Here is a 26,287-nt window from a genome sequence, read left to right as displayed (position 1 = left end):
ATATCTCTTCTCAAAAGTTAAAGGTTTGAATATGAATACTTGTTTTAGCTACATAATGTTATAACAGTAAGGACCATGACGTATGTGGGTATTGTTTGCCAGAATTTTTTTTTTTTATCTGGTGGAGAAGGTGGATTTCGGCTACAGAAGATTTAGAACACAAATCTACTGATAGGTGGATTCTATTAAAGTTATGAATGGAATGTCCAGATTTAGGAGTTTTTTATTCTGTGCAGAATACTTTCTGTTGCTGACTTTAGGGGTGCAGATTTCTTATATAAGATCCTACAACCTGGGCTGCTAAATGCATGTTATGCATCTAGAATTAATAAATGTGTAAGAAATTTATCATTTTAAATGGGACTGAATTAGGCAAATCCTTGATGGAGAAGGACCTTGGGAATTTATGGATAAAAAACTTAGCAGTAGCAAGCAATGGCAATAATAAACTGCTTATGAGCACAGAGTTGAATCTGGGACTGATTTGATTGCCATATTGAAGTAAGGAAGGCATTTATTCCCTTCTAAAGAAATCGGAGTGGCTTCAAGTAGTGTTTTTCACCTACCTCTCAATCAACTAGCAGTTAAGAAGGTTTCATGTAGACAAAAAAGGTTTAACTCAATGAACCTGTATTTTTTGGACCCAAACTTCAGTGTTGCTGTGTATAAATATGGATCTAACCAAAACCATATAACCATTATATTTAAGAAAATTTCAAAATGCTTTATAACTCTCAGTTGTAAAAAAATGTTAAAGCAGCAACCAGGTTAATGCTTATGTAAAATAGTGGGTTTCCATATGACAGCATAATCCATTAAAATAATAATCTAATAATCTGAACCATAAAGATATGCAGTCAGATTTTCCAGTTGTGCAATGATTAACCAGAAACGTGAGCTAAAAAAACAGTTTAGCTGTAATGTATCCTGTGTGAAATCAAAGTCCATAAGGTCATAATAATTCCCACCACATCTCATAATGTGCCTAACATACATCCTATGTGTCATAAATTATCTTCAGCTTTGTTTGATTTTTTTAGCACAATTTTGGGTGATGACATTAAGTTCAGATAAAGTATTGCTTCTTAAACAGCAGCGTAACTACGAGGCTATGGGCAAAATTTCCCATAGGTTCCACCCCCCCCCCAGCATACACCTCAAATGCTCTCCTACCTGCCAGACTTCATGTTTAATGAATTTTATATATAGTATTTTACGGTAGAAGCATATTTAAACAAATAATTCCACATTTTTTTTTACAAATTTTCTTTATCTCTGTGTTAATAAGACATAACCATGCACTTGATAGTATGTAAACTTCATAAACAAAGAAAGTTAGTCCAGCACCCACTGTTTCATGAATAAAACGGCCTTTATTGGACCAAGGGCATTACAGCAACGTTTCAGACCAACTGGTCTTTTATCAAGCTTGATAAAAGACCAGTTGGTCTGAAACGTTGCTGTAATGCCCTTGGTCCAATAAAGGCCGTTTTATTCATGAAACAGTGGGTGCTGGACTAACTTTCTTCGCTAATATTGCCAGTGGAAGGTGGCCACTGGAGGACGTGCACCCAGCCAAAGAAGTGAGTTGCAGTTGTGCTGACTACTAATCTGCTATTGTAAACTTCATAAATCCATAGTGGCAAAACAATCCTATAAAAACATTTTTTTGACCCAGATAACAAGTATTCCAGATAATAGGTCCAATACTGTACATATATACAGGTACATAGGTTTTTTTTTATAAGCCAAAAAAGAATAAATAAACATAAGTGTGTTTTGTCAGCCCATTATAATGTAACTGAAACATGAAATTCTTCTGCTGTAATCTTTTGGCTCTTTACAAACATTATTGAAAATAAAGTAAAACAAATGTAGAAAAACAGTAGAAATCAAAACAATGCAAGCCAGGGTTGGAGCCACGCATCCCGCCCTGGCACAAAAGCACCTATGGCCCCCTCGCCAATACCTCCTCCTCCAGCCCGTACCTTTCCGGGGCAGGAGAAGGAGGTCTGGGCATTGGTAAGAGATTGTGGCACAGGAGCCAGGGCCCACTGGGTTTTTTCCCGGTGTCCTGCCCAGTCTGATCCTTATGTAAAAATATCTGTATGTAAGAATTATTCTTAATAACTTAATACATGCCCATTTATTTTTTACACAGTGTTGTTATGCAGTGTCTTACTAGAGGGGCAGTTGTGTCTGAAGTCATTGAGTAGTTCATCAAAGCAGAAAGAAAGTTTAAATCACTGGGGGGTGCCAAATGTTAGGCACAGCCCCCAGTGATTATTATCTCTTATTATCTTGAGTACCACTGAGGGATCCTCTTGATACATGCCTCTTGACTGGGTGACACATGCGCAGTAGAGTGAAAAAACAAAGTTTTGCTTAAAGTTTAGCTTTTCACGCTACTGCACAAGAGCACTGGCGCGAAAAAAATGGAAAACAAATTGGTGCACGTTTGGAAGTACCCTGGTCCAGTGCAGTTTTTGCCAACAGGAGCACTGGCCTGGGTATCTGGTAAGTTATAATCATAAGGGGTGCCTAACATTTGGTACCCCCCAGTGATTTAACCTCTCCTTTTCCTTTAAAGATAATTGTGTGTACACAAAATTGCATTTTGTATACTGCCCTCGCGCATGTAAATGAGCTCTTATGTTACCAGCAAAACAGAACTCCCTTAGAACAATAACATGCACGGTTAAATAGTTAATTTGGATTGAAAAAAAGCAACAGTCAGTAAAGTTCAACTTTTGCTTTATTCCCCAGCATTACTGACCCACAATAGGTAAGGAATAAAAAAAACAATAACTTTGTGCATCTCTCTAAATACACACTCTAAATACATTTATTTAAAAGTCTTCTTAGATAGGAGTACCGCTAACTTGGTCCTATTGGTTCTATAATGTCATATTGATCAAGAGAACATAAAGGTTAATATAAACTATTGTGTGTTCCTGTTGCAGCTATAAATGTACACTTCCATTATTCACCATTTTTAGCTGCCCATCCCTTCACCCTTCTTCAGGGACACTAAACCAGACCACTTTGACCATTAGGCCATATCACCATTTTATGTGCTCTTTCCATTCCCTCTCTGCCTGTCAGTAAGTATGTCCCCTTGTTTTGAGCCACTGAATTGGCTTTCATGTAGAAACTAAATGTGCAATAAGACCAGTGACTAGTGGGATTGTCCTGGAAACTCTAGGAACCCTTTAAGGGCAAGTGAACCCCAAAATAAAAGTTTGCCTAATAAAAGAAAACATAATTGTAATTGCTTTTGAAAGCAGCATTTGCCTAACTCCTAGTTGTTACTTTTTAAACAATGTTCCAAAAGTCTTCATTCCCCCCACATAGACAGGTCTGTTAGTTAGTAGTCATGAGCATTTAACCACCTGAGGTGAATGGCAATCAAATCATCACTGTATTGTGGACCTTAGCTATGCTATGTTATAGACTATGTTAAATGATGCATGTTTCCCAAAAACACATTCTTCTGACCACTCTATTGTTCTCTATTGAAATACAAACTAGGTTTTTTTGTACGTATAGGTGAGGAAGGTAGAGGGAACCAAAACAGAATATCCTTGGTCTGCATCCGATGCTGTGTGGAGTTTTCACACAACATCAATAACTATCAATCAATAATTAAATATTCTGTCAATGGGTTAAGCTGATGTAAGAGTTTTGCTGCTTGTACATAGTTGGAATATTAATAAATTGTTGCAGCACTAGGTGAACTACTTGATATTATGGTGATAGGAACCTGTGTGTGTGTCAAAAATGTTGGATGGGTTTTATATATTTTTTTAAATCTTTTGTCTCTAAGCCACCCGCAGAGAGTTCCTGGGTATGGTTAGATTAGACAATATGAAAATAAATGTAAGACTCTGTATAAGGTTGTATCTGTCTGTTTGCAAGCATAGTCTTAGTACTGCATTTAGCCTTTTTTAAAGATTATCTTGAAAAACAAATTAGAGGAGAAGTAAATCTAAATAATCAATACAAAATATGCAGTGTGTATTTTACTGTGGAATATTATTTTTTCACTATCATGTATTTCCAGTAATTGTAGGTTGTAAAATGATCTGTGTATGTACCCACATACCCAGCTCTTATCTCCGTTTCCATTCATTAGTATTACTATTTTTCTCCTAACGCAACCTTGACATTAATTTAATAACATGGATCTTTATAGAAAGAGCCTATCAAGCTTTCTTTCTGGTTAACAGTGAGTGTTCAGGATATACCATACATAGTACCTAATGATTGGTTCAAACAGCCTCCTGCTGCTACAGACCTCTTTAGCAGTGTGTCAGTCAAAAGCAGTTAATTATTGAATATTATTTTGTACAGTGACAAAGCATGTGCTATAGATTGTTTGGGGGCTACACGTTTTAACTTGGATTAAAATTTATAGTAATAATTTATAACTCACAGCAGTGGGCAAAGAACCTATTAAATTTTTACATTATGCTATGAAAAAAAATTAACCACATAACTTCGGGAACATCTTAGTCCATTTTAACTTCACTACATAATTACATGCTTTTGTGTATTACTTTTTTTGTAAACTGGTGATGGCAATGAGATTTTTTGTGTTTTTTTCACATATACATTATCTTTTGTATTTCTGAGAATAGACAAGTGATTAGCCTTGATTACAGACAGTTAAACAGTGCATTTTGTATTGCTTTTCTTATCACTGATGCATAGTTAGGGTAGAGTTAAGGTTTTAATTATGGCTTCATAAAATATTTAGGCAGTTGGTAATGATATTTATATAGTTGTAAACAGTGTCTCTATTGACTTGTATCATATTGTCAATCTTCTTTTTAACCATTTAAAAAGATAAAAAGCTGATTTAATTTGTTTGTATGGTAATGTCTAGTGTTAAGTGTATATTTATTATTAAAGTAAAAAAAAACGTTTAGTAATATTTCTTTAATCCACTGCATTGAGCTATAGCAATTACAACCCTGTAGCTTTTTTTGTGTAATAATTTTTATATTATGTTTGTTCCATTTCATATTTATATCAAAGTAGACAACCTCAAATGTAGATGTAATAGTGATATTAGCATATTATTATTAGCACAGCTTTATGTTTTTTGTCTTCAGCTTTTGAAATGAAACAATAGTAAATTATAAATCAGGCCCTAATCCACCACTGGTGCTTTGTGGCAGCTTGCATTATAGTCCTTAGGGGCAGCAGTGGTAATTTCAGATGCATCCACAAATTTCCCTAGGTAACCCGGCCGGACAACACCACCCCCTCCTATCGCGCACCCAACCACGACAAAGGGGAGGACGTCAGAGGGGAGGGAGGGCAGGGCGACGGAGGGGCGGGAGAGAAGAGAGATGGAGGGGAGGGTGACAGGAGGTAGGGGAGAACGATGGAGGGGTGGGTGTCAAAGGGAAGGAAGGGGAGAAAGACTGAGAACATGGACTAGGGGTAGGCAGAAACCAATTTTAGAGGTAGCTGCCCAGCGCCCCCCTATTATTGTGCCCTAGGCAGCTGCCTCTTCTTTACCCCAAGTTCTGGTTAAGCCTAACAGGATATTGGCCATTGATGCTCTTCCTCTTTACTCAGTGGTTGGCATCTTAACCCAGCAAATGACCCTTCATTCACAAACTACTCCATAAAGCACATGTGCTTATGATATGATAGAAAATAAAAACAATGGTCCTGGACCATGGATAATTGCAGTCAAACTAATAACCACCGATCAGAGTTGTTGACATATTTGAATTGTATAACATAACATATTTACAGATTTATCATGTTAGACTTTTCTTCTCCTGTAACGATTGGAGACTATACTGTACTGCATATGGCCTTACCAGTGATTTTTAATGAGGGAGAAAGACCATCTCCTCCCTTGAGTCTATTTCTTTTTAATACAGAACAATACCCTGCTATCCCTTTTATCTCTTGCTGCTCACTGACATTGCTTGCTAAAGCTAAGTTTATAAGTAACCTTAGGTCCTTCTCCATCAAGGATGCGTATAACTTAATGCCATTTAGGGTAGAAGTGACTTGTATATTTTTTGTATGCTAAATGCATAAGCTTAATTTTATCAGGATTTTTTAAATTATTCATTATTTTATTGTTTTCCAAGAGATAGGTATACAGCAGAGAAATAGCATAATATTACAGCATGTGTGTGCATCTAATTTATTTAACCCCTTCTACAATCGATATTAATGGCTACTGTAATCTCCTGATAAGTTGTCAAGTCATCACCATCAGTTGTAGGTTTGAGAGAGAAACAGGACTTAGCCTAACGTAACTAGAGAATGAGGAGATTTAGTGGGAAATCAAGCTAAAAGGGAAGAGAGGGGGACACAGTTAGGGCTGGTTGTGCCCCAATAGGTAATTCACCTTGTTTCTAGTATTCCTCTCTCAAAAAACATCCAGGGGAGCCACTGTAACTCATGATCATAGCCCTTGCCCTGCAAATGTGCCCTTATGGCTTGCATCGATCTGACCAACTTCAACTTTAAAACACATCAGTTGGGTATAAGTGGAGGTAATTTTCCTCAAATTTATCAGCATTAAACTTTATCTGCCACTAAGCTGCTGAAATAATGAATAATGAATTGGATTAACTTGCGTTGCATAATTTTGTGTCATCAGCAAACAAGGCATCTTATTTATATAAACTGTAGCTGTGATTTTAAAGCAAAACAATTTTGACAGTACTGTACATGTATATAGTACATTATATTTAAATTCAAAACAGTTCCACTTTAATTTTTGGTGTTACTAGTCCTTTAAAAAAAGAAGCTTCAAGTGTTGAAATTTGTGCAGCCCCCATGTTGTTTTTTTATTATGCTCATTGTTTTTACTTGCAGTATTACAAATAAAATGGTTTTGTAACACCCTCTTGGCCACCCCATGTGCCAAAGTTATACATCCTTACCATATACCAGGTCCTGAGTCCCCTTTGCTAAGTAAAAGGGGTACTGTGAATTACCTTTCATAGCAGTGCCTCCACCTAATGGGATCCGGGAATACACCTGCGGGTGGCTCCATTAGAAAAAACAAATCAAACACACTGTTGCAGTAAAACACATAACGTTATATAAAATTAAAGGCAAAGTAAATATTCATTCACATCATAACAATGACCCACTACCCTGGGGAGATTTGCAGTCCCATTCTGGCACCCCCTTGCCAAGTCCACACTCTACTGCTGGTGGACAAAGATAGTCACATGTCCCCTTTCCCCAAAGAGCTCTTAAGCTTCCCAGGTAGCGCTACCTACCCAAATTCCTCTACCGCTGGACCAAGGTATTTGCTCCCACGTGTCAGGCACGTGCTGATCTACAGCTCCCAGCACTCTACATAATAATGCAAGCACATAAAAAGTCTATCCAAGCTCTAAACCTGCATGTTTGAGCTTACCAGGCTTTGGAGTACCCTACCCCAGGTCCAGCAGGGCAAAACAAACTCATTTTAAGCCCCTGCATCTTGCAGCCAGTTCTTATTCACTCTGTGCTCAGTGAAGTAGAAAGCAGCTGTGAGCACATGGCACTGCTTATATCAAACTAGTTGCGCAGCAGTGACACCTTGTTACTAGGGATGCACTGAATCCACTATTTTGGATTCGGCCGAACCCCCGAATCCTTCTAGAAAGATTCGGCTGAATACCAATCCGAATCCTAATTTGCATATGTAAATTAGGGGTGGGAAAGGGAAAACACTTTTTACTTCCTTGTTTTGTGACAAAAAGTCACGCGATTTCCATCCCCGCCTCTAATTTGCATATGCAAATTCGGATTCGGTTCAGCCAGGCAGAAGGATTCAGCCGAATCCTGCTGAAAAAGGACGAAACGGATCATGGATTCGGTGCATCCCTACTTGTTACACCCTCCGGTATCTGCCAGACACACTGCACAGGGACAAGGGCTGCTGCCCCTCCGTTCACTGTAAATTCAACCTGTAGCTGGACAGGCAGAGGATTTCCCACCATCTGGTTCTTGTATTTCAGTAACAGTGGGGAATTAACCCTCTGGATCCCTACAGTTTTATTTTCAGTGCTGAAAGTAAAACACTTGGGGCAACAGAAAATTCAGCATGCCATGCATGCACAGATTTTAAAAACTTTTGTTTTAAAGGGGAGTATTGGATGCATGCGGGCAGATTTATCAAAGTGTGAATTTAGAACTCACCACAGAAATACTCATTCACTTTCAATTCATTCTTATGGGGGTTTTAAAAGCATATTTATCAAATGAAGTTGATAAATTTGTGTGTAGATTATAATACTGCTACATTTTCTAGTTTTAATTATGGAGAGACAGTGCTACATTTTGGGTGCAAGAGGAGTCAACCAATTATGAGCATTGAGAAATAATGCTAAAGGTGCATGCAGTGAAAAACAGTGGGGCATTTTATTAAAATTGGAGACAAACATCACCAGTGATGTTTGTTTCTAATGTTAATAAATATGCCCCAGAATGTTTGTCTCTAATGTTAATAAATATGCCCCAGAAAGTTAGAGAGGAGACATAAGGTTTGGCTGAAGAATGGCTAACCTTGTAAGTAGGAAGGATTTTTTGAAAAATAAAACATTGTTTGAAGTGAAAAGGTGTTGCGGGGGCCATAATCATCAGGATGTTGTGGTAATGCATTTGGTTACAAATGAAAACTTGCATTGAAGTTTTTCTCATTAAGGTATAGAGCAAATAAAAAGAAGGATGTCAGACTTATTTAAAGAAAAGAAAGCTCTTGAAAATTAATTGGAATATGTACTCTTTGACTTGTAATTACATCTACTTGAGTGGTGTATTTTAAGATCACTGATCGCTTTACGATATATCAAAGAGTCCTGAAATGACAGATTGCTAAAGGATTTTTGTCATTTTAAAAAATGCAAGCACCAGGTGAGGAAAATATATTGGGCAAATTTATCAAAATTCAATTAGAGAAAAATGCAGAGAAAAAATGTGGATATGAATAATATAGCACGTATTTTTTGAAACCACAAGTTGGGATTACAAAAAAAAACTCAAATGGGAGCAACTTTTATTATTTTTTTTTATTTTGAGGTTTACTGGGGGGGAAAGAAACAAAATACATTTTGAATATCAAACGATATTATAAAGCAAACTTCTTCTTACAGACTTTGCTGATGAACAAATGACACAGAATGGGGTATTCAGCCTCATTGTAAATGAAAGTAAAAATTTGGTTACCAACAGGGTGAGACTTTTTTTCTACAAAAAAAATGCATGTGAGAATATTTTGTTGTGTTTTTTTTCTTAAATGAGCTATTGTGAAAATTCCTGTGGGTTGTTCCACCCTATATTAGGTAATAAGGTCAGTGCCGCCTGAGGCGGTTCCTTCAATGCTGCCCCCCCCTTGCCGGCAGGAACACTAATGTGAAGAGCTCTCGCAATAGTAAAGATGAATTTCCAGTTTAAAAAACAGAAATTCGTCTCTTAAAGGTACCAGGAGCGTCTTTTTGACGCCTATGGATACTTCTCCAGCGTTGCCCCCTGAGGTGAGTTTCTCAACTAGCCTCATTGGTGGCGCGCCCCTGCCTCTGACATTGCCCTCTCATATCTTTTTCTGTAAAATATAGCCATTAATATTTTAATATTGCACCCTCAGTTTAATTAGCAAGGAGATATTTTCCATGCATGCATTGTCAGAAAAAGGGTAATACTTCTTAGAGGGAAATTGTTTTTATAAAAAAAAATGCTAAATAAGTAAATGGTTAATAAACACAAATGCTCATTTTCTTTGCTTCGTTTTGTTTTTTTATATCTAATGATTTATTTGTGAGTTCAACATAACTTACTCATGCTGAGAGTTGCTGAGCATTTTCACCTGCTCTAACTGGCAAATTTCAGCATGAACCAGCAATTTGCACTGCTCTACTGACAAACAGAATGGTTCATTTCTTTGCAGTAGGGAGGAAAAAAGTTGGGATGAGGAAACACGTGCATAACCCATTTATATCTTGATTTAGATCTTGAAATATAAAAAATGTATTTGAGAAATAGAATTATTAAGCATGAACTGTAGTTTTGGTGTGTGTTCATATCAATGCCAGTTACTCTTGAATAATTCATTACTATAAATTACAAACTTTCCAACTTTATATATAAAAGAGCTAAATATTTACCTTATGAATGACTTCACTTGCAAGAATGTGCATTTATATAAACTTGTATATTGTTGAATTATAATAGATTACAGTCAAATTTATTTTGGCTCATATGATCTAATGTGGTATGATAGCTTATATGATGCTTCACCAAACAGCAATAAAAGTGTGCTTTGCAGTACCCAGTTAAATTAATTGGGTGATTTATATTTTTCTTATTATGACAAAGGAAATAGGTAATTTGTTTCCGGTACCAAAACTGTTACTGTGTGTTCCTGCCCATTTACGTACATTGGAAAATGAAATGTTCAAAACAGCTTATGGAAACTCTTTCATCATGTAAAATGTTATATTATATTATGTATTCTACATAGCCCAGTAACAATAAAATATAATTTTGACCCATGTTTCAATCTCCCCTCCATGTAAGTATATCATATTCTTAAATTGTTGATTTTTTTTTTTTTTTTTTTACTTTTCATTTAATATTATTCTTTCACTTTTTGTAACATTATTTCCACTAAGTAAACCATTATGGCAAATGGATTTTAAGTTACACAGACTCTGATGTGTACTATTGTCCACTGTTTTTTAAATACAGTTTCATCCATTTGGCTTAGGCAAACACGTTGGCATGAGGGGTTGCAGAAGTCCTCTCAATACAATCTGCAGTGATTGATATGCAACTACTTCTCATACACCTAGATGGGAAATATTATTCCTATAAATTACATTAGCACTGTCAGACAGGAACATGGACGTGAGCGTTTCTGAGCAGTAGCAAACAGAGATAGATATTCTCATTACAATGTATGTTCTCCATGAGAAGATCAAGGTGCTCACAAACCAGTGTGTCTGTCCCCCCAAATTCCAGCCTTATTGTGCCTATCGAGAGCTGTCACTGAATTTTCCTATCCATCACTAGGTGCAAATATGCAGAAAAACATCTCTGCTTGTAAATAATGTACTTTGCGTTGGGCAACATAAACTTGAAGTGCTGGAGTGCCATACACTTAGCACTTACACCTAGGGGCACATTTACTAAGGGTCGAATATCGAGGGTTAATTAACCCTCGACATTCGACCATCAAAGTAAAATCCTTCAACTTCAAATATTGAAGTCGAAGGATTTACCGCAAATACTTTGATTGAATGATCGAACGATTAAATCCTTCGAATCGAACGATTCGTAGGATTTTAATTCATCGATCAAATGATTTTCCTTCGATCAAAAAAAGCTTGGAAAGCTTATGGGGAAGGTCCCCATAGGCTAACATTGGTGCTCGGTTTAAAGTGGCGAAGTAGGTAGTTGAAGTTTTTTTTAAAGAGACAGTACTTCGATTATCGAATAGTCGAACGATTTTTAGTTCGATTGGTAGTCGAAGGTCGAAGTAGCCTATTCGAGGGTCGAAGTACCCAAAAAAATACTTTGAAATTCGAAGTATTTTATATTCCAATCCTTCACTCGAGCTTAGTAAATGTGCCCCTTAGTGTAGTGCAGTGCTTCCTAGCACAGATCAAAGCACAAAGTGGTGCAATGTAGCCCAGGCAGGCAGTGTGTATTGGGCGGGCAAGTGGATGCCTATGGGCCAAACACAGGCACATGGAAAGTACCAGTTGACAACTTGAAAAGTGCAGATGGACATCTTTGTTCTCTTTACTGGAGGTGCACCTGGTGTAACTCCTAGGTAAAAATATAGTACTTTTTGCCCTTAATAAATTGTCTGCCCATGTCTTAATATATCTTTACATGCTAGTGCTAACTGTAGGAGTGTGGCACATACATTTTGAATGTATTATCCTGGTTTGTAGCTTTGCTGTATTGTCACGTCCCTCCTGGACAGGCTGTATTTGTAGTTCCCATCCGCTTATGAGTGAAGTACTATCACTAGTACCACACAAATCCTTGCTCATGCTTTAAACTAACATATTACAATTGCTTGCCTTCAATACAAATGAAAGTGGGAACAAAGTATTATCCCCGTTTGCTAAAGACCTTAATCTGAATTTAGGCACAAAGAAATGTGGATATTGTCTTTCTTATAATCGTGTTTTTCTTATATTAAAGGTAATTTAAAGTAATGAGTAGCCAAAGCTTTGAAAAAAGAAAAACCTATGGTATATTTAAAAATCAGTATTTCAGCCAGTTATTTGATGATCTTACAGTAATTTGGTTTTTTGGAACATTCTGAGGGAAAAAACTTGAATAGAAAATGTATTTTCTGCTGATACATAATTAGATTGTACCTACTTGTCAGACCTTTTCCTACAATATGGTAATTATTTTCTCAGCATATTTATTTAAGTTTCACTCAACAAGATGAAGAATAATGAACGTTTTCTGTATATAATTAAGATAACAATACACCAAGAAAGATTCTGTCATGCTCCTTAGGGAGCATAATATATGCTAAACTTGGTGTATGGATTACAAAGTGTCACCTCAGTTTATGCGTATTACTTGTCTAATTGCATTAAATGTAGCATGTCGACAAATATTTAAAAGTTGGTTGGCTGTTTATTTGCTGTAAATCACTTGATGCAGCAGTACTCAGAGGCAGCTGTTCACAGGTCTTTCACCTCTCCCCAGAGATGACTGGATGCTTGCATAGTCGGACCCTGTCTTTTATAGCAGAATTGGTGAACATGACAGGTTTTGTGGGAGCCATCTGTTTAAAATAACTTTTGCTTTGTGTGCAGTAATGAACTTCAGATAAGCTTTATGTCTGTCTTTATCTAACAGACTGGTATTATATCCTAACAGGTGGAAATTGATGGGACAACACTGAATGTGTCCAGTGATTGGAACCTTTCTTCATCCTTATTGTCAGTCAGCTTTGGTGGCACACAGAAGACCATTCAGGTAAAGGCTTCTTCTTTTTTTGTGCCTTATGTGTTATTCTCACATCAAACACTGAATGGTTCCATTTGAACGGTTTTCTTGGCATTTATTATTTTAATTTTATATTATAGTATTCATGTTTTTGGTTTAAAGGACTGTTGTCCAGAAGAAATAACAAAGCATATTGAAGCAGTTTCTGGTATTGGGGAAGCTGAAGTCCATTCTCAGTCCAAAACAATTAAGGATTTATTTTCCTAACAGGTATACAGAAAACATCTCTGTAATAAGTCACATTATAGAGTAGCAATTCAAAAATTGGTTTGCCCTATTCATTGAAGAAGAGAGCAACTCGTGCTCAGGATGGCCTGACAATCCGTTCTTTGTCGGGGCAGAAAATAATTTCTGGCAGGCTTAGTCCATAAGAAGCATTACATAAGCAATATATTGTCTAAAATATTATTTTCAGATGTCCAGGATTTAAATATAAGCGTTCCTGACTATAGTTCCCCCCCCCTTCTTGAATGGTAGCACTGCTGATATCCACCTGCATACCGCTGTTATTCAGCTCCCCTTATTTTGTTTCCTGCTTATGGAAAATGTCTAGTTAGAGAACAATATTGTATTCTGTTCTATACACCTATTCCAAGTCTCTGTATTAAGCAGATTGCAACAAGCAGTAGCACTGAAATTCATTGAATAAGTCATTGATACCCAACTAGGTGGAACTAATTTCCTGTGGCAAGGCAGCTGAGTTCGAAGTAGTTGTGTTCAGACCTCTTGTTGCCTGAAAGAAAGTGACAAATTACATTAATTGCAATCTGATCAAAGGTTACATCAATATATGAAGTGAAGTGGAAAACTGCACTTCTCCTTAAGACCGACATAGATCTTGCCTTGATCTAGTTTGCTGGGATAAGCCAAAACATTATAACATTTCGGAATGTTTTGAATTAACTCTTACTCCACCCATCAGCACTGAGCATTTTTGTTTCTGTAGAAGGGAACCCCATAGTCACCATCACTTCTCATTACATTTATTCTGAATCACTGCTTTGGCTTTTCAGTTATACAAAGTGTTTATCAGGATCTGTTTAGGTAACTCAAACAGATCCATTAAAAAATAGATGTATGTGTTGCATTTTTGCAATTAAAATCAATATTTCGTGTTTTAAAAATCCTCAACTGAAAGATTTTCAGTTTTCATAATAATTTTCAGCAGAAATATGTATTATTCTTCAATTGCTGCATTGAGTTGTACAGATCATAGACTGGCTGAGGCTAGATCAAATTAAAAACTGACTTCATTCGAGGCTGAGAAAGGATTTGCACACATCAAGAAATAATAATGGCCTAATATTTACTTATGTGTAGGAAATTCGAATGTGATCCTTCTTTGTGTCTGTGAGTGTGTACTTTCAGATCATTTGTTGCAGTTGATAAAGTAACAATTTTTCCAACTATTGCAAATATTAGCAATTGCGCACACGCACACACACAAATATACATGGCCCGCAACAGTTAATTTTGCATGCTTGCATGTTTTAGTTTAGTCTTTTCTTTGCTTTTGTTTTCCTTCAGATTTTTAGACGCTTCCATCCCCCACATTTTACTCCTTTGAAAGCTGTCCCCAAATGTCATTGTTAATTTAAGAAATGTATTTTAGGTATTGTCTTGCTCTGAATACAAGGCACAGTGAATTCAATGTACTTATGGGTTATTTTACAAGCAGCTGCACTGTGTGTTTGTTGAGGCTCTCTATTCCAAGTGCCCTGCCCTATGTGCAGAATAAAGATTAAGGCTTTTTATAAAGATGCTCCAATTATCTAGTCTTGGTGTATTAAATTGAAGACCACCTTGTTTTCTTAGTGTCTTGTTTAATAGCAGACCCTCTTCTTATCAGACCATACAGCCTTTCTTTAGAGAGTAGGCAGTGACCCCAGTCTGCTCCACTAGTCACTTGTCTTAAGTTCCTGACTGACTATTAGCTGAAGCATAAGGGTATATATTCCCTTTTATCTAACTTATTTTACACTGTGATCTCTCTACTTGTTAATGAACAAGTTTGATTTCTTTGCTAGTATTGTGAAACTAAACTAGTAGCAACAAAAATCAAATGCTGTTCTGAAATAGCATAAATAGCCTTTTTTTCTGTTGGACCAAATTAAACACAATAGTCCAAAGAGGGGTAATTAGGGTGGAGTGTTAATATAATGATAAAAGGTCTGTTATTTTCTTTTTTCATGCTGCCACATACTGACAGCTTATCAAGCCTGCGGCCCTTGTTTGTTTTGGCACTCGGTCTGCTCAGTGTCAGAACTCAGTGCTTTGTTCATCTTTGTACTTTCCAAATGGGCCTGTATTCTATTTATTAGAAGCTATGGGAAAAGCTCTAGTTCAGTTTCCTGATATTTGTACAAAATTGTGTATACCGTTTTTTCCATCCCATTTATCAGTGACATACAAATATGTCAGATCTTGGCACAGCTTCCTGCGTTTTTCACATGATACTACAGTCATTTGTTGTAATGAATTTATTAGTAGATACATTCATTTTTTCCATGATGGTATTGGCAGAAGGTAAATCTCTATTCATCAATGATATAGTAATATAAAAGTGTTGTACCTTACATAAACATTAACAAAGTGGCTAAAGTAGCTTGGTTTTCGACATTGCAATAAAAGCAAATGCATAAGAAATGGAATCACTGGAAAAATCCAATGTCACTGTTGCAATAGAAATTACCCCCATAGTTACCACTGTAATATTCATCATGGCACACTCCATTGCAGCACAGGTATGATATAAGTTAACCAGAAACCCTTTCCAAATTACAGGAAGGCCATCTCACATAGACTCAATTTTAATCAAATAATGACATTTAAAAAAAAAAAAAAAAAAAAGTATTTACTTTTTCAGTGCAATAATAAAACAGTACTTTATACTTAATCCCAACTAAGAAATAATTAATCCATATTGCAGGCAAAATCATCCTGTTGGGTTTAATTTAATGTTTAAATGTTTTTTTAGTTGATACAAAGTATAAAGATTCAAATTACAGAAAGACCATTTATCCTGAAAACCACAGGTCCCAAGCATTCTGCATTATCGGTCCCATATCTATATTGATGTCTCAAGTTAAAGGCCATTTATGTAGAGAAGACGTTTGTGTATAGTTTTATAGTAGTATCTAAATCTGTCAGTAGTTTTGTCTTTGGGATATCTTTCATTTGTTGTGCTCCTGTGGTTTATTTTTTTTTATTTTTTTCATATATTTTTATAAAATATAAAGTAAAAATGTGAGAGTAGTGGGCTGCATGTTGTAAAAAATGAAAATAAAACTGTTAAATGTTACTGCATTGTATGATTGAAAGGGTGTTCAACTACCTTGTGACATATGCAATAAATGTATTTACTGGCAATCCTAGCAATCAAATCATAATCACATAACACTTGTAGATCTACTGATCTAGGCATGCTTCCTTTGGAATATTTGGAACTCTTTATTACTCTCAAGATCTAGCTTCTCCAATTTCATCTCCATACTCTATGGCTGCTCTACAAATGCCTTTTGCCACATTAATTGTCCACCCATCCCAACATAAGAACATTTCTATTGTGACAGCATGCTAGCAGTGAGTAGTTAGATATATGGGTGGTTCATTTTTATTTTTTTGGGTAGCAGACTCCTGGCTGCTACTCCTTCTTGAACTGCAATTTATTCTGGAAGACTATGCCCTGTTTACAAGTACAAGTAAACTAAAGGGAAATATTAATAAACAGTTTATGGGACAAACAAGAAATCTCCTAATACCTTGACTGTATTGATCTCACCTTCTGTCAGGTTGTCAAGCAACCAGTATGCTGAACTTACTGAAAGAAGGTGGTTGCAGCACCCATTACTGGAATCACCCATCACAGCCAGCAGGGCAGAATTCCTTACAGCAATGTCTGCCCCTTGCAATCTCAAAAAGTCCTTTCTAGCTTTAATATATAGCCATCACAGACAAAATACAAAATGCAGTCCAACCTTACAGTGTGCCTTGTCGCCAACTACTGCATTCATTTTTGTAAACCATGCTTTGTACATGCTCTGAAAACAAAATTTATTTTTGTATTTTTGTATATTAAGCTGCACATACAAATTTACGATACACTATCAGCAACTACCAGACACAAGGTAAACCTTTACAACAGATGCTTTGTTTGAGGCATTCAGGAGATGGTTGGCATTGCCCCTTTAAAGAGTTGTTTTTTTCGGTGTGGCACAAGTTTCTTTAGCCTAATATGATTTAATTATTATACTAGGCCCAATCAGAATCACTTATAGTGATAAACAATTCTAGTGTCTTTTGAAATATTGCTCACTCAGGCTTTCATTACTTTTTTAGTGTCTTGCTCGTGATGCTGCAGGAAATCTAAGCATACAGTTCATGGGCACAGTGGTAAGTAAAATATTGATTTCAGATGCAATTAATAATCCTTTGTTGTATGCCTGTGATCTGATTTTTTTATTTTCTAATCATATAGTGCTGCTTATTTTATAGTAGTTTATTCTGAATTGTGCAGACTTTATAGTCATATCAAACTTAAATATAGTAATCATAAAGGCTAGTTAGTTACCACAAACTTATAAAAGAATGAAGGAACAAGTATCCATATATACATGAGACTAGGACCATAATATAATGAACCATCTCATCCAGCATTGCAGTCATAGTTCACTCTTAGTTTTTAAGGCAGTTCAGATACATATACATAACACATAGGAAACTGTAGCACATTGCTATTGATGATTATGTTCACACAACAACAGTTTGAACATTTTTATTTGGTCTTGCCAATGCTTCCTGAAGACCAGTTAGCTCAATTGTTAGCTCTTTTCCACAACTTTCTATGAAATACATGAACAATTATATCCATTCTGGTATGTCTCAATTGACTTTTTTTTTACAAGATGTGGCATTTTCTTATATATTATACACATTTGTTACTAACAATTATAAAGTGCCAACATATTCCTAAGGGCTATGCAATAGAAGGATGTGCATATAGATTACTTATGAATGCTAAGAGGTAATGAGTACTGCTTAGTCTTCTCTGTAAATACTTGTTGCAATTTACTGTACACAGTAATCCTGTTTAAGAAGAAGACTAAATTGAACTGAACACACATGTTTTTTTGGTCAGGTACTGGCCAATCATCCCACTTTCACCGTAGTGCTTTATCGTTTTATCTTACTTGCATATAGTACCCCTTAATTGTGGTACTATGGGTGACAGGAGGTATACCTGTCACCCATAAATAAGAATTTTAGTTCCAGCAGTAAAGATTTAACCACATTTAGTGTGAAAAAAAAGGCCAAAGTTTCTGATTCTGTATATGTACTGTGCTATTCCCTTAAGAAGAAGAAGAGAGAATTAGTACCACACTTCATTTTGGCCAGGTACACGGCAACAAAAGGAAAACAAATGTTTTCATACATTCCTTACATTTAAGTACCGTAGATAGCAGATGTATACCACATTTAATTTATTCTTTGTTCTTAGTGTTAGCATTTCGCATTGGCTATAAATCACCAGATAATCTCAACATCTACATCTTCTGTTTGCAAATGAAAAAAATCTCAAAAAAATATTAAGTATGTGTTGCTCAAATATTTTAGACAACTCTTCTCAGACAACATTATTATTATTGCCTATAAAAATTGTATACTCACTGCTTTCACTGACTCTGGCACTTATCATGCAATTACATATATTAAATTGTTTGACTAAAGTGTAGCATTAATATTGTCTTTAATTTGACCCATCTGTATCTTCTCAGTGAGGTGTCAATGCAAGCATTTAAAATTTAACAGATATTAATGCTACTATCGAAAACAATTTTAAACCCAATCAGTGTAATATGAGATAATGCCTTGAATATGATAATTTATCGTGCTGAATAGTATCATCTTAGCAGGGATATATGCAAATATATGACCCTTACCTAGTTTTAATGTAAGTTATGCTGATAGATTTATCAGTTCTATTAACGAACTTTGAGGAACTTTGGAATTTCAGCAATTGTTCCCTTGGAGGCTGAAAAACAAACTTGATCTCATACTGGGACCATTCTTGTCTGCATATTTCCTTAATTTGCCTTTTGTACTAATATGACAGCGAGAGGCAAATAACTGTTTCTAATAATATCAAATGGAGTTGAAGAGGACAGCATTTTAATGTAGTAAAAAGACCTCCCTGTGGGGTTGTTATTGCTACTATTGAACAGCGGTTACGCAGTTGCAATGGTAGCCTCATAATTGATTTGTTTAATTAGCAAGAGATGAAGCTTGTGTGGTGCCTTGCCTTTTATCAGTGTCTGCTACTTGCCGATGAATATTAATATTTGATATCATAATGCTGCATGTTAATTGAAGGTTTTGAGGCATACATTTTTTTTAGTTTGGTTTGTTCAAATAGATTTTAAGAGTGTCATTTCTAGTCCTGTATTAGTCATCCATTTTGAAACCTTACGTTGTAGATCTGAGCATGTAGACTTTCTGGTTGATCATTACTGTTTTGAACATGGGCCACTTTTAAGTTGAATATACATTGATAATTAAAACTGAGCTTCATAAAAGGGCATACCAGTGCTGATCTAGTTTTATGGTGCATCTGTATATCTTTGTAGGGTATGAGAAAATAATTCTTTCCTTGCCATCTCTGTCTGGACATTGGCAGATGCTCACTCACTTAGTCCATGGCCACTTGTTCAGTGACCTTTTGGGAGGTGATAAGGAAGGAAAGGCATGGTTCAGAAAAAAAAGTAAATTGTTAAAGGTAAAGAAAAGCTGAAATCACTCAGGGTGCCAAATGTTAAGCACCTCTCAGTAATTATAATCACTTACCTGATACCCCAGGCCAGTGCTCCTGTTCGCAGAAAACTGCACTGGCCTGGGGCTCTTTCGAGTGAGCACCTCAGAGTGATCTTCTTCATGCTTCTTCCTTCTTCGCATGTGCAACGCTGAACTTTAAAAAAACGTCTAGCCATTTCACTCTACTATACATGCGTTGGCCCATTGCCATTGAAGAAGCAAGACACGAACTGCTCTGCGGTGTTCACTCAGAGGTACCCTGGGCTGGTGCAGTTTCCTGCTAACAGAAGCACTGGCCCAGGCTACCAGTTAAGAGATTGGGGTTCCTAACATTTTGCCTACCTTTCCTTCTCCTTTAATGTGGTGTCATTTATCAAAAGCACTTTTCCGTTCTCAGCTTGATAACTATTGGCCCATTAGTTTGACATCAAACTCCTCTCTTAGTTCATCTGCCTTTTTAAGGTTAACCTTTGCACTTGCCCATCAGCTGTGTAACATTCTCTGCATCAATATTGTTTGGAGTTACCATGATGTGATATGTCCTGTTTATATAAAATTATAACTATAGTAATTTAGGTTCAAAAAAGCATAAATTCATGAAGTATAGCCCAACTGTTAATTCACTTTTAAAGCAGGAAAAGAAATCCTTAAAGGAGAACGAAATGCATCCTGCACTTGGGGGTGCCAAATGTTAGGCACCCCAAAGTGATTGTATTGACTAACCTGAAACCCTGTGCAAGTGCTCCTATCAGCAGAAAACTGCACCGGCCCGGGGTTATACCAGTGAGCACCAAGGAGTGATCCTCTTCCGTCTTGCTCAATTTCTTTTAAATATTTATCTATTATGTCCTTTTTTTCTTAAAAGGTTTCCAGACCATGTTCCAGGCCAATGACTCTTTACCTCCAGTTTTGCGCCATATTTCATAACAACCTTTACAATAACAATTTCCATTTTCAAGCATCTCAGAAAATAATATGCTTACGCAATCTCTCAGGGAAGGCTCACAAACGATCAAGGTGCAAAATGATGCATTACGCATACTTTGGTGACATAAATGAAGAAAACTCAGACACAGTAGGCATAATTTATCATGCTGTCCTGTAGTACAAGGAGCAAAAGAAGTTGTAAGTTTGCATCTATAAATGTGCCTTACAGAAAAGATTAGCACCATGCAACTTCATGCTATGGGGCAACTTCACTAAGCTCCGAAAATTCGCCAGTGACGGCTTTGCTCACAACGCAACACTTCGCCAGGCGTAGATTCGCCAGGACAACGCTAATTCACTAAAATCTGTAGTTGCGTCCAGGACGCAGAATGCTGGCAGTTGCACTAGCATTACTGCACCAAGCAAAGCGAAGTTGCGCTATCGTTGCCTAATTTGCATATGGCGGGAAGTTAAAGTTCAATGGACGTATATGTTGCAGCAAATACATTACACTGCACAATCCCCGGGAAACCTTAATAAAATCAGTACAAGTTGGCGACCGTTAGTAAATCTGCGAAGTTCCAAAATGACGTCACGCTGGTGAATTTTCGACCATCGTTCGTCACTTCACCCTTTAGTAAATTTGCACCTTAGTGTCAAGCTTGTTTCATCTTGGCCTAGGGTTCTGAATCTGTAGTAGCAACATTTGCAATGAGGCAAAAAGGGCAACACTATGGGGGTCATGTAGAAAGACCCACAGATGAAGCCTGGCTATGCTCTGCAGGACAGTTAAGGCCGACCTTCATCAAAGCTTTCTAACTTGAACAACTGAATGATGAACAAGGGGACAGATGGTGGGACACCTAAATACCTACCCCCACCTACCCCACTGCTGAAGCAGGCAGCACTGTATTCATGCGGCTAGTGGCAGGTATATGTGCCCTGAAGCGCAATGTAGAAACCTGTGGCAATTCAGAAAGTATGGAAGGCAGGGCGAAAGTACAAAAGGAAATGGTGCCAATTTTTCCACTTTGTACCCTGCCTTCCACATTGAACATACTCCCTTGTGGCTGCTAAGGAACCAAATACTGAATTGTCATTTGCATAAACTAAGAAACACAAATGGAAAAAAAAATGCCCACATGACACCCACAGTGATGGTCAGAGTACTATTTAAAGTAGGAAACCTAATATTGGTGCATAACTTGCATCTATTGGCAGGAGAAACATGTTGCTGCCCACACAAATATGTTGGAATTTATTGATGCATTTTTATTAAAAAGAAAAAAAACTGTGGCAGATTTTCACAGCTATTGCACTTTGCAGCAAGTAAATGAGGGCTTGAGGTGCTAACCCTCTCACGTTTTTTTAATAGAGATTTTAATTGTCTATTAATATATCTTTGAATTGTACAAATACATTTCATGGAGTTACATTTTAGTTTAAAAAAAATAATGTAGGGTGGGTTTGCATAAAAAAAATCATCTGCGCCTGAAGAAACTTTGAAACTGGATTCTTGAAGTCTCAAACTGTTTTGCTTGGCACTGTGGCCTTCCTTAGATAAAACACTTAGATGCTAAGCAGTTCCTTTAATTTTTCTGGGCTTGGTTACTTTTTATGGTAACACACACTGGGCAGGAAGGTCATTGTAATGAGGCTACATAAAAAAAACATCATGAAAAGAAAGTTAAGATTGAACATATTTCTTGTTTTAATCATTTTATGAGATCTCTGGAGTACATTAATATTCTGGCACATGTCTTGCTTGATGGTTCAACAGATGAACATCAAGGTTAATAGATTTCAGGTTTCCTTGTTAGTAGGTTTAAATGCTGCTATCTGTGTTGTGTTATGCACAGTGTGCCCCTGTTCTAATATTTTAATTAAAGTTAAAAATAGTTTTCTTTTTTTGTAGACAGATGTTTAAAGACTCCCTTTGCGTTGTAGTTAGCCAGAGGGGAACCTATTTTAAATTATTTTGTGGCACTGTGTATCTGCCTTTTGACCTTCTGGGTCAGTTATTATTGATCTATCTTCTTGATGATTCTGTTATCACTATTCTTTGTCATCTGGCAGCAGAAAATACATGTCAAATAAATCTTTTAGTAATGTTTCAGGGTTTGCAGGGTTTTTTTAAAAAAAATTCAGGCCCGGATGTGAAAAGGCCACAAAGGCCAGGCCTAGGGTGGAAGAATTTTAGGGGGGCAGCATGGCGCCGAACCATACCCACATTGGTTCAAAAGCACTGGTGATTTGCAAGAGATACAATAGTTTTTTAAATTTCCAGTGCACCGATCACCAGTACTCTGGACCCGAGGCTGAAAAGTTGCGCATGTGCACAAAGGAAGGGGAGCAGACTGGGGTGATGAATGGCAGTGTGCCTAGGGGTGCCTGCTATGTAAATCCGGCCCTGCAAATATTTACATAATATTTTATAAAGATTAATAAGCAGGCAGTAATATATTTTTATAAGTAGAAAAATGTCAGTTTATTTAATGAGCAGAAGTGATAAACATTAGGTACTCCCCAAGTAGCTGTGTGGGGGTCAGAAACATTCCCAGTACTTACTGTCCACTTTTCATTACTAAAGGTGGCCAGACGTTACAATTACGATTTTTCAAGGAAAGATCATTTCTTTCGATACACATGTGGAAAGCTGAATAGTTAGATATACAGGTAGACTTTAGCACTAACAATGCCTGATGTTCGGGCGCCTTCCAAAATTTTCCAAGTCTTCTGCCGATATCGTCGGTTTGTCTCCCATCATACATGCACCAAATATCAGATGAAAATTAATTTTCTTCAATATTATTGGTGCGTCTATGACCCAACACGTTTGCTGTGAAACGACTAGTATTGTGGGGGCTCCCTTGAAAATTGTGGGACCTGTGCTTTAAGCGGCTTCACAAATTCCTACCCACTGGGCATGTTGTCCCCTGGCCCAGTTTTAACTTCTCAGGTGAAGAGAAGTTTGTGCCATAATGACTAATAAACTTGCACCACCTGATGCCAGAGGTGGGGGTTGGGGCATGGGTATATAAATCATGGTAGCACAGAAGACCAGTTTGGAAGAGGGTTATGCATGAGTTGAATATTTGAACATATCCATAAATAGTACCCAATAATAAGATGGTATGGGTTATTAGAAGTTGAGCACGTTGACACAACTCTCCCTGGTGACCACAGTGCTGCATTGTGCATAATAACATGTGTCCAAAATTACACATTGCATACTGCACTTGCTGTTGAAAATTATCCTGCTTTTGTGCATTCATTAAATCTATTAGCAGTTCAACAGTAAGATCACCTTATATAATAATCATACTTTTCATGGCTTGGTATTTTTTAACACATAATGTTATCCTGTGTAGGAACTTAAATGAGGAATGGGCAATACATTTTACAAAACTGAAAGGCAACAGCAAGGAGGAGATATTGCTGTTTATGACAGAGCCTGATGCTGAAGTTTGAGCTCCATTCATATTTAGAATGTCATTTCTGAACTTCATAATGTGTTGTTCCATGTTGTGGACTGATTATCTTAACAAATATTAGTGGTCCAGATTATATGGAACAATATAATAAGTAGTCTGCAAAGCCCTTGGGCCAGCATCAGCTAGACACCCCTTATTTATAAGATTAGCCATTTGGATGTGTCTCCTATACAAGCCTTGAAAAAAAAGTCTGAAGTAAGTAATGTATAAAAACTTTACCCATGCTCATCTGTTTCATTTTCTTATCAATATAACCTGTATTTCAATGATGTGATTCAGACCTTGCTGAACTTGTTTCTAAAAATTGTCATTGACTGTACAATTAACAGATTTAATTTTCTTTGATTCATTTTTGTAAACCAAAACAGTAAAAACACAAAGCAGGTACACACAGCAATAATGTTCATCTTTTATCCTGCACTTATTTAGTATAATCCAAACTGCACTGGAGTAGAAATTGTTTTCAAAATAGTGACCTATTAAGGGTAATATAATAACAGTACAAAGTTTGCTCTGTCTTGAAACCCATAGCATAAGATATTTACTGGTTTTCAATTTGAACAGAAACATCTGCTATAGGTTACCAGTCCTAGAGTAAATGTGTGCCTTCTATCTCATAAGACACCTCAGGGCACTTGTATTTGCTAAATCCTGGATGATAGCTTTCTATGGGTAGCTAGACTGAGGCAAACTTTGCCCATGTTTCTAAATTACTCCCATGATGCTTACCAATGTTTGGGCACTGTGCTTCATTGATGATAATCTGGGTAAAAAACTTGGGTGTTATTTTCTTTTGCATAAAAACATCTCTTCAATCTTGCTTTACTGGAAACATATGTGTAGTCTGCTGGAAGATGGACATTTTTGCAAAATGTTGGTAGTTGTAACTATAATTCTTATCATTACATTTATTTGCAACATATTCTGCAGTACTTAATGGTATATTATAATTTATATTACGCCGAAAAAATGCAGTTTATAATGAGGGGCCCCCTGCAAGGGCTCACAATCAGTATATTTATGATATTTATAGTACCAGTTGATTTTGTGCAAAAAATAAAATGTTTTATACTGGGAACATAAATCTTTCAGTGTTTCTTCCTGGAACATTTATTTCCTTCTGCATAAAGCAATTAACATATTTCTTGAATCTAGCTGAAACTATGTGTAGCCTGTAGTTCTAATCACACCTTTATATCATATCTGCGTTCATTTGAATTATAAATAGTATTGCCTAATTATGCTATTGTTTCATTTCACCTCAGAAAGTCTTGTCAGAAAATCTAGGAAAAGGAAACCATTCACGTACATGTGGCAGAGCTTTGATATAGAGTTTAACCTACCTTCAAAGATTTTTGTTTTAGGTATCAATATTTGTAAAACGGCTCACTTCAAAGACATTTTCACAAAAAAATCAAATAAAAAGAATGCAAAGCTTTCCTGCAATTCTTGTATTCTGGATGAGAATTCCTATAAGTAGCTCACATCCTGTAGCTGTGGGTCTCAGGTGGTTAGCTTTTGTTTGGAACACACATGCTTGGACAGCCGTGTCACTCCAGTCTGAATTATTTGCAAGTGTCCCAGCAATTTATTCTGCCTCTCACGTAGCAATATTATTTTAAGCAAAGTGAACAAGAGTACAGATGTTTGGGGTCATGGCTTCAAAAAAAATATTCTTCTTTGCTTGTTTTTATTTGAAGCAAAGCAAATTTACCTCACACAGTATTATCCAAAAGTCATGCTGTATGCTATTCCAGCGTTGTCTTTCAAATTCAAAGTTTCACAAAAGAAGAGTGAATCAGTATTTCAGACTTTTGCTCTTCATTAAGGATTTTCTTTTCAAGTTATAGCCAAGTGAATCAAAAATATGAACACACATGAAAATTCCTTTTTTTTAAAAAAAGCTTTGGGCATTATAAGGAGTAAAAAATATGATGTCATCTACATTTAGATTTGTCTTTTATTGACAGTGGCTCCTCATATTGCATGACTATGTGATGAATGCCCACCATGATATTGTTGTGATGTGCCCATGAATATAAAATGCT

General features: G+C 36.5%; 1 protein-coding gene across 2 annotated transcripts in view; it reads left to right on the top strand.

The window, feature by feature from the left end:
* The window catches only part of pcca.L (propionyl-CoA carboxylase subunit alpha L homeolog), a 261,425-nt gene that overhangs the window by 188,621 nt on the left and 46,517 nt on the right, over positions 1–26,287 (top strand). For both annotated transcript variants that reach the window (XM_041582406.1, XM_041582407.1), the window contains exons 20-21: positions 12,883–12,981; positions 17,350–17,403. In XM_041582406.1, coding sequence (XP_041438340.1) covers positions 12,883–12,981; positions 17,350–17,403 — 153 coding nt within the window. The remainder of the gene's footprint in view (positions 1–12,882; positions 12,982–17,349; positions 17,404–26,287) is intronic.

The sequence above is a fragment of the Xenopus laevis genome, chromosome 2L, assembly GCF_017654675.1.
Source record: "Xenopus laevis strain J_2021 chromosome 2L, Xenopus_laevis_v10.1, whole genome shotgun sequence".
Classification (NCBI taxonomy): domain Eukaryota; kingdom Metazoa; phylum Chordata; class Amphibia; order Anura; family Pipidae; genus Xenopus; species Xenopus laevis.
Note: the sequence above shows the minus strand (reverse complement) of the source record. Positions and strands in the feature narration are given on the sequence as shown.